General features: G+C 58.2%; 1 protein-coding gene across 3 annotated transcripts in view; it reads right to left on the reverse strand.

Moving 5' to 3' along the window:
• JARID2 (jumonji and AT-rich interaction domain containing 2) overlaps nt 1–13,119 on the reverse strand; it is a 234,088-nt gene that overhangs the window by 2,404 nt on the left and 218,565 nt on the right. For all 3 annotated transcript variants that reach the window (XM_055406021.2, XM_055406023.2, XM_055406024.2), the window contains 9 exons: nt 12,355–12,447; nt 9,367–9,485; nt 9,208–9,278; nt 8,487–8,601; nt 6,368–6,473; nt 5,390–5,572; nt 4,847–4,977; nt 4,379–4,562; nt 2,298–2,405 (listed from right to left, as the gene is read on the reverse strand). In XM_055406021.2, the coding sequence (XP_055261996.1) occupies nt 2,298–2,405; nt 4,379–4,562; nt 4,847–4,977; nt 5,390–5,572; nt 6,368–6,473; nt 8,487–8,601; nt 9,208–9,278; nt 9,367–9,485; nt 12,355–12,447 (1,110 nt within the window). The remainder of the gene's footprint in view (nt 1–2,297; nt 2,406–4,378; nt 4,563–4,846; nt 4,978–5,389; nt 5,573–6,367; nt 6,474–8,486; nt 8,602–9,207; nt 9,279–9,366; nt 9,486–12,354; nt 12,448–13,119) is intronic.

Below are 13,119 nucleotides of genomic sequence, written 5' to 3' on the forward strand. Positions count from 1 at the left end.
ACACGGGGTGGGGGCGGCTGGGAAGTGAGGAAAGACTCGCGCACCCTGAATGGGGACGGGTCTGGGCTGCTTGTTTCTCTGGCTACACTGAGACCTACTTGAGCTACTCGTGCACACAAACACAAACACTTGTCCATAAATTATTCCCTCCGCAACAAAGGGGAGAGAGCAAACAGGACAAGAGAACCATCTATCTGTTGGGCATCAAAAACCCATGTGTAACTAACACAATTCAACTCATAACCATCCAGGTTTATAAGGAACCACAGGGAAGACTATCCAAATGGATACATTCCAGAGCACTTGCTTGAACCAAGGGTGGATGGACAGAACAGGAAGCCAAGGGGACAGGAGGCCACTCTGTCATTCAAGCTTGAGGGTCGGCCTAGTCCTGGCTCAGGCTGGGCGCTACACACGACTTAAATAACTTACAATACACACGTTAATGAAGCTCGTGAGCGGACGAGCTTCTTTCAAGACCAGCTACCTTGGCTAAAGCCACCTTGGCAGCAGGGCTGTGTGGTCAGAGGTCATAACTTTGCCTGTGTGACCAGAAGGCTGGACGGCAGGAACCTGAGTGCTGGGTTCCAGGGCTCAGAACAAGGGCTCTGGTCTCATGAGCGATTTCTGGAATCCAACCCCGAGCTGGAAATTCCCCAATTAATAATAATATAGTTCAGCTCCATAGGGAACTAATTTGTGATCTTCATTTACTAAAATAAATTTATGCCACTGACAAAGTAGGAGGCTTATAAAAACCCTTCTCTTCCCTACTCATGAGAACCAGTGATTAAGCTTCAGACCAACAGACCCTACATATGTGATTCTTTTCCAGGATTCTGGTCACATCAAAACACCAAGCTCTAAAATGGGCCGGAGGTGGAAACTAACCCACGTCTTGTCGAGTTTCAGATTCATCTCAGAAGCCCCAGTGCCGCCGGCTGCACCCCGCAAGCTGCCAGAGATGCTCTGACTCAGACATGAAGGTTTATTTTTAACCATGTTCTGACATTTGCTGTTCAAGTGAAGAAGCAGGGAGGGCAAAGTGGTTACTGCCTTCACTGAACATGCTCTTTAAAGACAAAAAAGATGCAGAGAGATCTATTTCCAGCTTTCTAATCTTTAGCCAAAGGCTTCTTATCAAATCTGACCACAGCCTAAGCCCCAGAGGGCGCCCTCACAGAGCCTCCTGAATCAGGCCTGGGCACCTGGCCTGGCTCACCTGGGGCTCTGACGTGTGATGGCAAGACAAGGCTACCTTCTATGGGACGCACCTCCCCGGGACGGGGGGCGGTAGCTAGCAGGTTCCGCCCTAGAGGCGGGGCTCACAGCTGGACAGGAGGGTGGGCCAGCAGGGGCAATGGGGGTCCCGGCAGCAGTCTCCCAAGGTGACCCCCAAGAAGGGCTCCGGGTCAGTGTGGAGTAAAAGCTGCAAGACCCTGTGTCCCCGGAGCTACACACTTGTACAGCATCTGAAACCACAACTGCAGGGCAGCCTGGAAAGCACGCGGACAGCCAACGAGGGCCCTGTGCCAGCCACTCTGGGGGCGGAGATCCGGGTGCTCCTCACAGATGACAGCAGCACTGGCCCTCACCCACTGGGGGGTGCAGATCGGCCACATGGATGGCGGGTTGCACCTGCCTCTGGGGACGACCAGGGTGTTTAGAAAGGGTGCACAACTAGGACTTAACTCGGAAGGTGAGAGCACCAGCCCTGCCAAGGCGCCCAGGTGATGACAAGGGCCTGGGCGCTCCAGGACCATCCCAGGACCACCCCTCAGACTTTGCCTGCAGCTCAGTGAGCAGCCACGGGCCCCATGGTTACCATACCCCAAACCACAGCAGCACCCCAGCAGCTGCAGGGAGGGACCCCGATGAGGGCAGAAGTCCACGGACATTGTCACGGTGTGTCCCAGACACTCCTGGAGCCCCAGAAGGAAGGCAACTCGGGCCGAGTCCTGCGCTCTCCCCCTGGATCTGCCCCAGCAAGAGGGGATAGCACAGCCCCCAGCAGACAGGGGGGCACCCATGTGTGAACACACACTGCTTGTGAACCGCGGGCCAGGGCGCTGCGGGTGGGTGCGCTGGGACGTGAAGGGTGTGGACGAGGATGCCAGTCCCCCAGCCCCAGCTGCTGGCCTCTCCAGGACAGTGCGGCCCCGGCTGACCCTGGTCGTCCCATCTCGACCCAGAGAGCCGCTTCCCCGCCACGTTAGGCCCTATCGGGCCAGAGGTGCCCGGAAGCAGGCTGGGTGTGGGGCCACGTGGGCAGGCGGTCACCCCGCGGAGGCACTGACCTCGTCGTAGCGGTACATGAGCTTCAGGCCGCGGCAGGACTTCTGCTTCTCCACGTGGCGCAACGCGCACTCGAGGCAGAAGACCACGTTCTCGTTCTCCTGCACGACCTGTGGGGCGAGAGGCAGAGCGGCTGAGGCAGGTGGGGGCGCCCAAGGAGGGCGGCAGGCTCTCAATAGCAGAGAGGGGGAGCCCACCGTCCGGGCCGCAGGCACCTGTGGCCCAGAAACAGGACACTGACGCGAAAGCAAGCAAACGTCACAGCATCACCGAGCAGGAGCTGCGCCCCGGCGGCCTCGGGGCCCTCTGGCTTCTCCGTGCTTTCCTGCCCGAGTCAGAGAGTGGCAGCTGGGGCTGCGGGGTCTGAGGGCTCCTGAAACTGTTGGTTCAAAACCTCCCACAGGATAAAAGATGCCAGATTGGTCACCCTGGACACGCATGACAGTGTCTCCTGCTCTTGAGCAGCTCCGGCAGCCCAGCTAGTCGTGCCTCCCAGGGAGCTGGCCTCTGTCCACACTCCAGCCTGCACAGCTCCCCATCCCAGGGACCCGGCTGCGTCTGGCCTGAGCTGCTCTGATGACGCGCCGACGTCCTGGGCTGTGTGTGGGGGGCTGTGTGTGTGTGTGTGCGCCCCCACCCTGACCTGGCCTGGTCTCTCTCTGTGTGAACAACGGGGAGACGCTGCCTTAACATGCCAGAGACAAGAGCATCACAGGCTTTTTCACAAGGACTCTGACAAAAACCTAAGTTTCCTGTCTGATGTTTCTAAGCAAAGACAAGAAACCAAGCTGCAGGTATAAGGAAATGACGCTTATTGGCAGAAACACATCACTCAAAACTGAGGATGGAACCACACAAAAATATGAAACAGTGAAGAGAAATGCACAAATCCCTTAGTAAATAACCTAAGTAATGAAAAGCATGTATAAATAAAACCTCAATTTTTACCCATGAATTCAGGATATGTGCTTTTTAAATAACAGGCTAACAAATACTGGTGACCACTCTGAAGGTCAGCTTTCTGAGGGACAATGCCATCCTCGGAACCCACGGGAAGGGACAAGGGCCACACAAGGTCACAGAAGTCACCCATGCTCATGGGAAACCTACAATGATGGTTTCCCACGAGCATAACCCCAAGACGAACAAACCCAGAACTATGCAGCTTTCATGAGTGACGTTCACAAAACATTTTTAAGATCTGGGGAAATTCTTATGACTTGTTTTAAAGACAACATGGTTCTTATTTGTACGTTTTAAAAAGCCTCTGGGAAAACAAAGCTAATAGAAGAAATACATAAAATGGGACACATGGTTGTCATGGACTGAATTATTATCCCCTCTCCAAATGCAGATGTCCTAACCTCAGTAACTCAGGAGGTCCTGTATTTGGAGCAGGAGCGTCAGAGAGATAATCAGGGAAAATGAGGTTGTAGGGTGGATTCTGGTCCTGTATGACTTACATCTAAAGGATGTAAGACAGAAGCATTCACAGGAAAGGCCCTGTGAGGACCAAGGGGAAGTGGATGTCATCATGCCAAGGAAACGCCTCAGGAAGAACCAACCTTGTTGACACCTTGACCTGGTACTCCCAGCCTCTACAACTATGAGAAAGACATTTCTGTTGTTCATGGCAGCAGTTAGCGGTGCTGATACAGCAGCCCTGGCCAACTACAACACCAGCTACAGAGACCTGTGTGTGGGGCCGCTGCCTGAGGGAGGTGGGAGGTGTGGCTATGCTGTCCGGCTGGGCTGGACGTAAGAGAGTGAAGCGTGTAACTCAGCCCCCGGCTGGGTCGGACAAGCCCCTCGTGGAGGCTGCGGAGCAGCCAAGAGAAGGCAGATGGGCTGGACTGTGCTGGCTTCCAACCACGACCAGAGATGGAAAGCTGGGAATGGGAAATGCTGCTTTAACCAGACAGACTTCAGAGTCCTCGGGGTAATCAGAGCAATCAGGAAGCTGAACAGAATCTTCAAGAGACCAGGAAAGAGACTGGGGGACCCGCCGTCCCCGCAGAGTCAGGCCCACGAGGGAGGACGGGCAGGGGCGGCGTGCAGCCAGGCAGGGCAGGGCGGGGCTCACCATGGACAGGTAGCACAGGTGCTGGCACACCTGGCACCTCCTCTCCGAGGTCTCCAGCTGCAGCCACTTCCGAGGCTTCTTCTTGCCGTCAGGCGCAGCGCTGCTGCCGTCGTGGCTGCCGTAGCGGGCGGAGGAGTGGAGGCCGGCCTCGAAGAGCTGCCGCCGCTGCCGCAGCTCCGTATCCCTACCAGGACATCCGGGGTCAGCGGACCCGGAGGGGCTGGGGTCCCCAGGTGGGCACCCCAGTCAAAAGGCCAGACCTGCCCCAAGGCCTCTTGGACAGCCACACTCTGCCTGTGGTGACCGCGGGTCACACGGCCAAGCGCAGAAGAGCCACCACCCGCAGCCTTCAGCCTCCGGCCAAGCCCCAGGAACGGGAGACCAGTGCTTTCCCACAAATGACGGGCCACACCCACACCCTGCCTGGCTGAGTCCTAGATGGGCCGGCCTAGAACTGTCTTGTGTTACCTGAGCTCGTCCAGAAGGGCTGAGATGGTACTGAGAGTGGGGCCATTTTCCTTTTTTGCTTCCGCCTGTGCGATCTGGTAGAGTAACTTCTCCATCGAGAATGGCTTAGGTATATGGCGACGCTTCATCTCCTGAAAGAGGCAGTCATATCCCTTCAGGGCAGGTTTTCATTTCTAGACAGCTATCAAGGGTTTCCTTTACTGGGGAGGCAGTGCCATCTGAATTTTCAAAGTCTGAATTCCATTTGGATGAAAAGCAATGCAAAACTACACAGTGATCTTGTCTCCCCAGAGAAAGGCTGCAGACCCCAGGTCCTCCGCCAGCCAAAGGCAGGGTTCACCTTTCACAGCTCTGCAGCAACGGCCCAAGACTGAGGAAGAGAACTCAGCAACTGACAGGAGGCTAACAAGCCTCAAACTCTCCCTCCCCAGAAAAACTTCTCAGCCGCCTTAGGGTTCCCAGGATCAGTCTGAAATCAAAGCAGTGTCTACAAACAAGGCCCCCACTGGGGCAGCCAGGACGCGCGGAGCGGCCCCCGCCCACCTTGGCGGTCTCGAAGCCCATGCTCGTCCACTGCGTGGTGGCGAAGTGCACGGTCTCGGAGACGCTGTAGCCGCAGCAGACTTTGGACACGAAGGACCCTGGGAAGCAGACGACGAACTGGCCGCTCTGCTGCACCGTCCTGTGCACCTTGATTCCCTCCCTGCACAGCACCTCCGGGGAGATCTGCGGAGACACAGGGCTGAGCTGCCTGCCTGCAGGGCCGCCCGCCCCCCGCCTCCTGCCCTGCTTTCCATGAGGACCGCCTGCGGCAGCGGCCCAGCACACCAACCCTCTGGACAGGCGTCGGGGCTTAAGCCTGCTCCCCACACAGAGTATGTTCTGTGTTACAGATTCTCTTGTTTCTCTTTTAGAAAATAAAAGAGACATGACTCCTAAGTGGAGGAAGAGGAAGGTCTAAACTGATACAGGCCCAGGAGCAACGCCTCAGATAATGGCGTGGCAGCGGTGATCAGGGGCCCTCGCAAGCAGAGTCCTGGGTACCTGCCACATGGCCAGGGTGGACAGGGGTTGGTGTATCCCACACGGGGACTGGGAGCTCAGGAGAGAGGAGACCCCAACAGGGGCCACAGAGGCCAGAGAAGACCTGAGATCAGGCTGTCAGAACACAACTCTAAGAGAACCCCCAGGACTCCACAGGCTCTGAGAACTGGGTCAGTTGCCTCTGCGCTCAGCCCTCAGTGATCCTGCCCAGCATCCAGCTGCCCAGCCCGACCCCAGTCGCCATTTACAAAACCACCAGGCCCCAAAGCAGAGTCAGAGGGCCCCACGTGCAGCAGCCCCACGTCCTGGGCGACTAGAGGAGTGTGCTTTAGTTGGGTTTTCATGAAAGAGTTTTCTTTATGACGGTCCCCTGGATTGGTTGTTACGGCCCTCGAGCTCTGCGGGGCAGGTCAGCCAGGGGGCGAGGAGATGACACCGGCGCGCGGGCCCGGCCGCCCCAGCCCGCGCCACCCCTACCATGACGTTGCTCTCGAGCATCTGCAGGCCGGGGGTGCCGTTGGCTTGCAGCAGAGTGTGCACCACGTCCTCCAGCTTGCTCTCCTCCTCAGCAGGAATGCAATACCTGCACGGTTTGGAATCAGGGCAGAGGCTGTGGACAAGGCCCCTCCCCAGGGAGCCCGTCCTCCACGCTGCCCCAGAGAGAGGGGCCCACAGCAGCCTGAAAACCAGCCTTGGCTGCAGGAGGGGAGGTGGGCGCATGCCCAGCAGCCCTGGGTCTCTCTGGGCAGCTCACAAGCACGCCCACCTGCATACGGATCCGACCTACGCCCAACCCAAGCAGCCTTCAGACCAAAACCAGATGTTTAAAGCCAAGTCAGATCCAGACACGTCCGCAGACTCAACAGCTGCGCGTGAGCCTCCTGAGTGGGGACTTATCGCTGGGCTGGCACCTGACCCTTCTCTCCAGCAGACGGAGGACGGGGCGGGACCACGGCTTAGCGTGGGATCCACACCAAGGGTCTGCGCAGGGCGGAGGAAGCGGCCACGCAGGGTGGGGCTCGAACAACACGGTCCCCGCTGACTGGGGCCAAGGAGCCCAGGGGAGGTGGTGGGAGAAGACGCAGCCTAAACTCAGCCCGAAGAACCAGGACCCTCAGTGCGAGCCAGGGAGCAGGGGGAAGGGAGTGACCACTTGGGCCCCAGGAGGACCCCGCGCCACACACCTGTCGCGTACAGCTCGAGATGCTGGTGGCAGTGGTCCACACACAGGCAGGCTCCTCTTGGCCCCCTGCTCTGGGACTCCCAGCCCTGCCGTCCATGGGCTAGAGTGGACACCTGACTGCCCCCTGCCCTCCCTGCATTATGTTTGGGGCTTCAGGCTGCCGGTCCCCACCTCCCCCAGGCCGGGCAGGGAGGGCACCCATGGTGAGCGGTCCATGGGGCGGGGGTCCTCACTACTAAGTGCTGAGAACCTACTCAAGGTTCTTTAGAGGCTTGTTGTCTCAACACCAACACATTCTACTGCTGATTTGTGACTTAAGTCCAGAGTTCCTAACCTCACACGTTTTAAGAAAAACCGCACCGTGAAGTCCTTTGATCCTTTCCAGCAGCCTCTCCCTGCAGCAGAGAGGTTCTGGGGCCAGTCTCCCAACAGCCCAGAGCCTTACGCTCCCAGCCTCCCACTCAGCAGTCACTCAGCACGTGGGCTGTGGTCTCTCACCCTGGCTCCCTGCAGGGCCAAGGCCGCGTGGCCCCACTTTCCAATGAAGGACCAGGGTCCGGCTCTCGTGGGGAACAGGGCGGGGGCTCACACATCCGAGTCCATGCAGCCAGCTCCCGACCCTCTGCGCTGCCTGAGACCCTGGCCCCACCACGGGAGACCAAGCAGAGGGCCCACCTGCTCTGACACTGACGGCCTGTTGCCCCAGGGTGGCCCAAAGGCAGGGGGAGCCGGGATGAGACTGTTGCCACACTGGCTCCTTGGAGTGACAATGTCGGCTCTAGGACTTTAATAGAGAAGCTAATCACCCCACTGGGACAATAAATTGAGCGAGTGTGGGATGGATGCGATGCCGGTAGTCTGTCAGATGACAAGACATCTGATTATCTGCAGTGATTTCCCATCTGCTGCTGTCAATAAAGGCGCTGAAGAGCCAGCGAAGGATCACGCTGGGGAACCAGACCAACTACTAATCCCCAACAGTAGAACCCTACCTGGGAGACCACTCTCTGTGCAGAGGGCGGGCCGGGAGCCTCTGAGAACGCCCTCTCACGTGAGGCCATGCAAAGCACGACTCCAGGAGGCCGAGGAGGCGGCCAGTGACACAGCCACCAGGCCCGGTCAGCTTCCTGCCTATGCTCGTTTCTAATGCTAGTATGAATGAACTCCTGGCCGTCAACAGCCCCGAGGGCAAAACTTCAGAGAGCAACAGCCCCGTGTTAGCAGGCAACTGAAAAGGACAATGGCCAGGAATAGGTGCCTGACCATGCTCATCACTGGAGCAAATTAAAACATTCTCCACCAGCTCGACTTCCAGTCGCGCTCCTTAGACTCTGATGGGGAACGCAGGACAAACTCGCAGAAGCCCGTCTGCCACCAGCGAGTGAGAGGCGGCCGCCCGGCCAGCATACTCACCAAATGCAGTCAGCACCCGTGTGTAAGTAGTCAATGTAAGGGAGGTGGTTTTGGTCTCGAGACCAGCATGAGGTAGAAAAGACCATGCCGATATTCAGCCAGGGAATTGTCACTCCTGTAACAAGGGGGACAGGGAAGGACGGAGAGCCATGTGTCAGGGTGACAGCAATAGACATCGCATCGTCCTCCCCAACAAAAAAAGGAAGAAATGGGATTCAAAACGAGACAAAACTCAATGAGAAGGTACTCTCTCTTTCCTGCTTCTTATGTAGGAACCAAGATCACAGACACAGTTACAAAACAAGTGAGAAAACACCTTAACTAGGGACTGGAGGCAGGAAGGAACACGCCCTCGACGGTGGCCAGTGGGGACTCACGGTTAAGGACACAGGTGCCCACCCGGATGCCTGCGGTCGGGACACAGGAAGCGGGACCCGTGTCTGGAGCACCCCCCCAGGGGCCCGGCCCTCCGCGTGCCAACAGCCAGGATGCCTGGCTTCCCTCCTACTGGGTGAGGCAGGAGCCCTAGGGAGTCAGGTCAACTCTGAAAATTCCCAGGTGGAAAGCGGATCACACGAAGTGTCTCCCCAGTTTCCAGATCTGCAATATGGTTTCCCTTTCCATGTTTTTATCGACCCTGTCACCTTCTCGAACAACCCCCGTGTTCTCAGGACACGCTGTGCACCGTGGTCCCCAGCCCTCCAACCCACGGCGGGCTTACCAGGCACAGCACCGAGGTGACGCAGGATGGAGCCTGTGTTATTGGGGAGGACGGTGAGGTTCCATCCGTGTCTGCAGGGGAAAGCACAGGGGCATCACGGACGGGCGCAGAGAGACACTGTCCGGCCCACAGGACCCAGGCAGGGGTGTCTGCAATTACCTTGAGAACGGTTCCGACTTTCCCACTGGGAAGCCGCTGCCGTGCGTGTTGGTGTCCACCTTACCGCAGTGCACGGCCACGTGGCAGTCCTTCTCCTCCACGAGCCTCCAGTACTCTTGCTGCGGGGAGAGCGGGCCGTCAGCACCACGCCGCCCGGGGGTGCAGAGCCCCCACCTCAGCCCGCGACCTAGGGGCTGTGGCCTCCCAGACAGCCGGGCACTGGGCCAGGCGGCCGGAGCTGCAGGCAGTAACCACACGCCAGGGTCACGGGGGCCAGGTCCACGACTGACAGACGGATAAACACAAGGGACGGTGTCTGCCGAATGCGACTCGGCCTCAGAGAGGGAAATTCTGACACGCAACAACACACGAATCCTAAGGATGTGACGCTAACTGGAGAAGTCAGTCTCAGAAGGACAGGTACTGATCCATCCCCGTTGAGGCCCTCGGGACAAAGTCAGACAGAAAAGAGAACAGAGGGGCTGCAGGGCTCAGTGATTCACAGCAGCTGGCTTCCAGTCTGGGAGGACGGAAAAGTTCTGCAAACAGGTGGTGGGGCTGGTCACACAGTGACATGCAAAGGGTTTTGGTGCCTCTGAACTGCACCTGAAAATGGTTCAAGTGGTAAAAGTCACACATCAGTTCAGTTCAGTTGCTCAGTCATGTCCGACTCTCCGCGATCCCATGAATCACAGCACGCCAGGCCTCCCTGTCCATCACCAACTCCCAGAGTTCACTCAAACTCATGTCCACAGAGTCGGTGATGCCATCCAGCCATCTCATTCTCTGTCGTCCCCTTCTCCTCCCGCTCCCAACCTTTCCTAGCATCAGAATCTTTTCCAGTGAGTCAACTCGTCACATGAGGTGGCCAAAGTCACACATACATCACCACAATTAAGGATCACTTCTGTGAAAGGGAGGGAGAAAGAGACTCATGAAGGAAGGTGAAGATGCCCCCCCCACTACTGCAGGTGTGGTCACAGTGCCCCCAGAAGGGCGTCTGGGCAGACACACTACTCACCCCTGGACAAGGGAAGTGACCCTGCCCCCCAGGCTGTGACCCCAGCCAATGAAACAGACAGGGGAAAGGTGGGCATGACCTGAACAACTGCAGGGCAAACGCATGTCGGGACGGGCTCTGCAACAGGTAAGAGGGCTCCGTCTTCAATCATCAGTGCAGAAGCTCAGCAACGCCCTCCCCGCCTCGGCCAACCCCGCCTCCTGGAGTCTCTCCGGGGAGCACCCAGGGTCAGCCCCCACCCTGCTGCATGTGCGGCCGCTACAGCCAGGGGCCAGCCTGGGGGCAGCCAGAGGCCCCACCTCAAGAACAAACTGGACAGCATTAAACGCTCAGGGTCCTGAAGGGCCAGAGATGGGTCCTGAAGGGCCAGAGACGGGTCCAGGCCAGTCAGGTCGGCCGTCTGCCGGGATTCACAGTGATCTGCGCTGAGTGAAGAAAGATAGCAGGGAGAAGGGGACCGTGCACTACGTGGGGGCCCCTTCCACTGGGGACCACCGGCCAAGCAGAGGGCTCTAGCCCCCTTCGTATGATCCAGAAGTTAGCCAGACAGACTAAAGGTTCAAGTTTTAGCACATCTTCCTTTTGTGCTTAAATATCATACAACTGTTAACATTAAAGCAAAACCAAGCCTCTCAGAGAGGTCTGTCCAAGAGGGAGGGGACACGCGTGTGCCTATGGCGGTGCATGCTAACCCACGGCAGAGGCCAACACAACACTGAAGAGCAAGTAGCCTCCAATTAAAAACAAAGACCCGGGACCCTCAGGATTAATTTCCCAGCAGGAGACGATGGATGGAAACAACCGTCCACTTTCAGGGACTCCGAAAAGGACCTAGTTGTAAAGCAAAGGCCTCTTTCTCCAGCTCAGACGTCCAGCCCCAGGAGTCGTGCTCCTCTCCTCTGACACTTCTCCCAAAACTAGCTGGAGCCCTGCAGAAGCCACTGTGATGGCCACTGTGTCCCAGAGTCAGGACCCGCCGGCACTGTGGTGATGGAACGTGGCTCTGGCAGGGCCAAAGGCAGGGCTGAGTGTCAGGCCACTGTGTGGTCTTCACAAACACAGCCCAGAGTACAAAACTGGGACCTATACGGAATGATAATAATGCCAAAATCAAATACTGCATTCATTAAATACTGAACCCAGGCCCGACCACCAGGCTGGGGCCTCGTGGACTTCCAATGGCCACCATCGGAGGCGGGGCAGCACGTGGCATGGACACGGCGGGGGGGGGGGGGGGCAGTGCCCTGGGGACACAGACAGTCCCAGAGTCCCACTCCCAGGACACCTGGTCACATCAGGGCCAGGGCCCGCTGCCATCAGCGTGGTTATCCCGAGAAGAGGAGGCCTACGACCATGAAGAAAAAGAAGCGGTCTGAAACCCGCTGTCAGCCAAAAGCCAAGGCAGCCCACGCCACCCCCTGCTCGTCCAGCACGCCCTGAACCCGGAGAGGAGTCGGGGCTCGCCCCCAGACAGTCCCACCTACGTCAGCACCTGGGAGCGCCTGGAAGACAGATCCGGGTTATGTCCTCCTCCCCGGAGCCCCCTCGGCTGACTGGCTGGGGCACAGCCCCGCTCGCGTGCTCAGCCTCACGCACCTCAGCACAGGATTGGCAGAAGCACAAAAATGGCAGCCTGCCAATCCCATTAAATGAAAAAGAGGAGAGGAAAAAGCACAACCGTGGTTTCAAGGGATTGCAAACATTCTCCCGCAGGACGGGGTGAGAAGGGGTGAGAGGCGGCCAGCGGGCAGGGGCCTGCCTGGGGCGGTTGGGGAGGACCGGGAGACGTGCCCGCTCACTGCATCCTTTCTGACCTGGAACAAGTTTGCGTCAACCTGAGTTGAAACTTCTGGCCGCGCCCGGGACCCAGAGGATGGACCTGGGACCCTCCGACTGCCTCCAGGGGGCCAAGGCCCGGGGCCTCCACCCCAGCTCCAGGCAGAGAGAGGACAGCCCAGCTCACGCACCTCGATTTCAGCTGGTGCGGGCTCCTTGCTGAAGCACATGTTCATGATATTTCGTGCTGTTCGGTAAAAAGTCGTCAAAGAAACAGACCTTCCCTAGAAAGAAAACAAAACCAAGAGTCAAGCTGGAGAAACAAAGCGGTACCGGGACCCCAAAGCAGGGTCACCCTGTCAGGAACCCCTGTGCGGCATGTCCCTGTGACCAGGGGCCATGACCCTAGCTGACAGGAACAGAAAGGCTGGAACCACATTCCCGGAGAAGGACCCTCAGTGTGGACAAAGGAGGCAGTGCACCCCTGACCACCGCAGCCCCAGCCAGAACCCCCCGCAATCCGGCAGGACAAGCGACCCCAGGCGCCCCAGTGAAGGGCCACTTCCCTGGAGCAATGGGGACAGCGTGGAGATGGGAGGAGAAAGGCTGTGGTCAGGGGACAAGCCAACAACATCAAGACAGACACTGGCTGGAACTTGGGACTGGAGACCCTGGGAGAGAAAGCTGGGGCAACTCTGGACGCCCACTCTGAAGCGTGAGAAGCGGGCAGACAGGCAGCCTGGCCTCGGGGATATGTAGGGGCCAGAGGGATCCAGTCCTCCTCCCGCCAGGGGAGCCCCCTTCCCCTCACGGTCTTCAGATTACCTAACCTGCCTACCTCTGCCACCCTGCCCCCAGAACATACCCAACGATGATGCGCTCGCTGGGATGAATGGTGGCATGTCCTACAGGCAAGCCCTCCACTCCTCCCTGACCAGGCATGCTCACCCCTTGAC

Source organism: Moschus berezovskii, chromosome 23 (assembly GCF_049115385.1).
Source record: "Moschus berezovskii isolate FMDL1 chromosome 23, NW_MosBer_1.0, whole genome shotgun sequence".
Lineage (NCBI taxonomy): Eukaryota > Metazoa > Chordata > Mammalia > Artiodactyla > Moschidae > Moschus > Moschus berezovskii.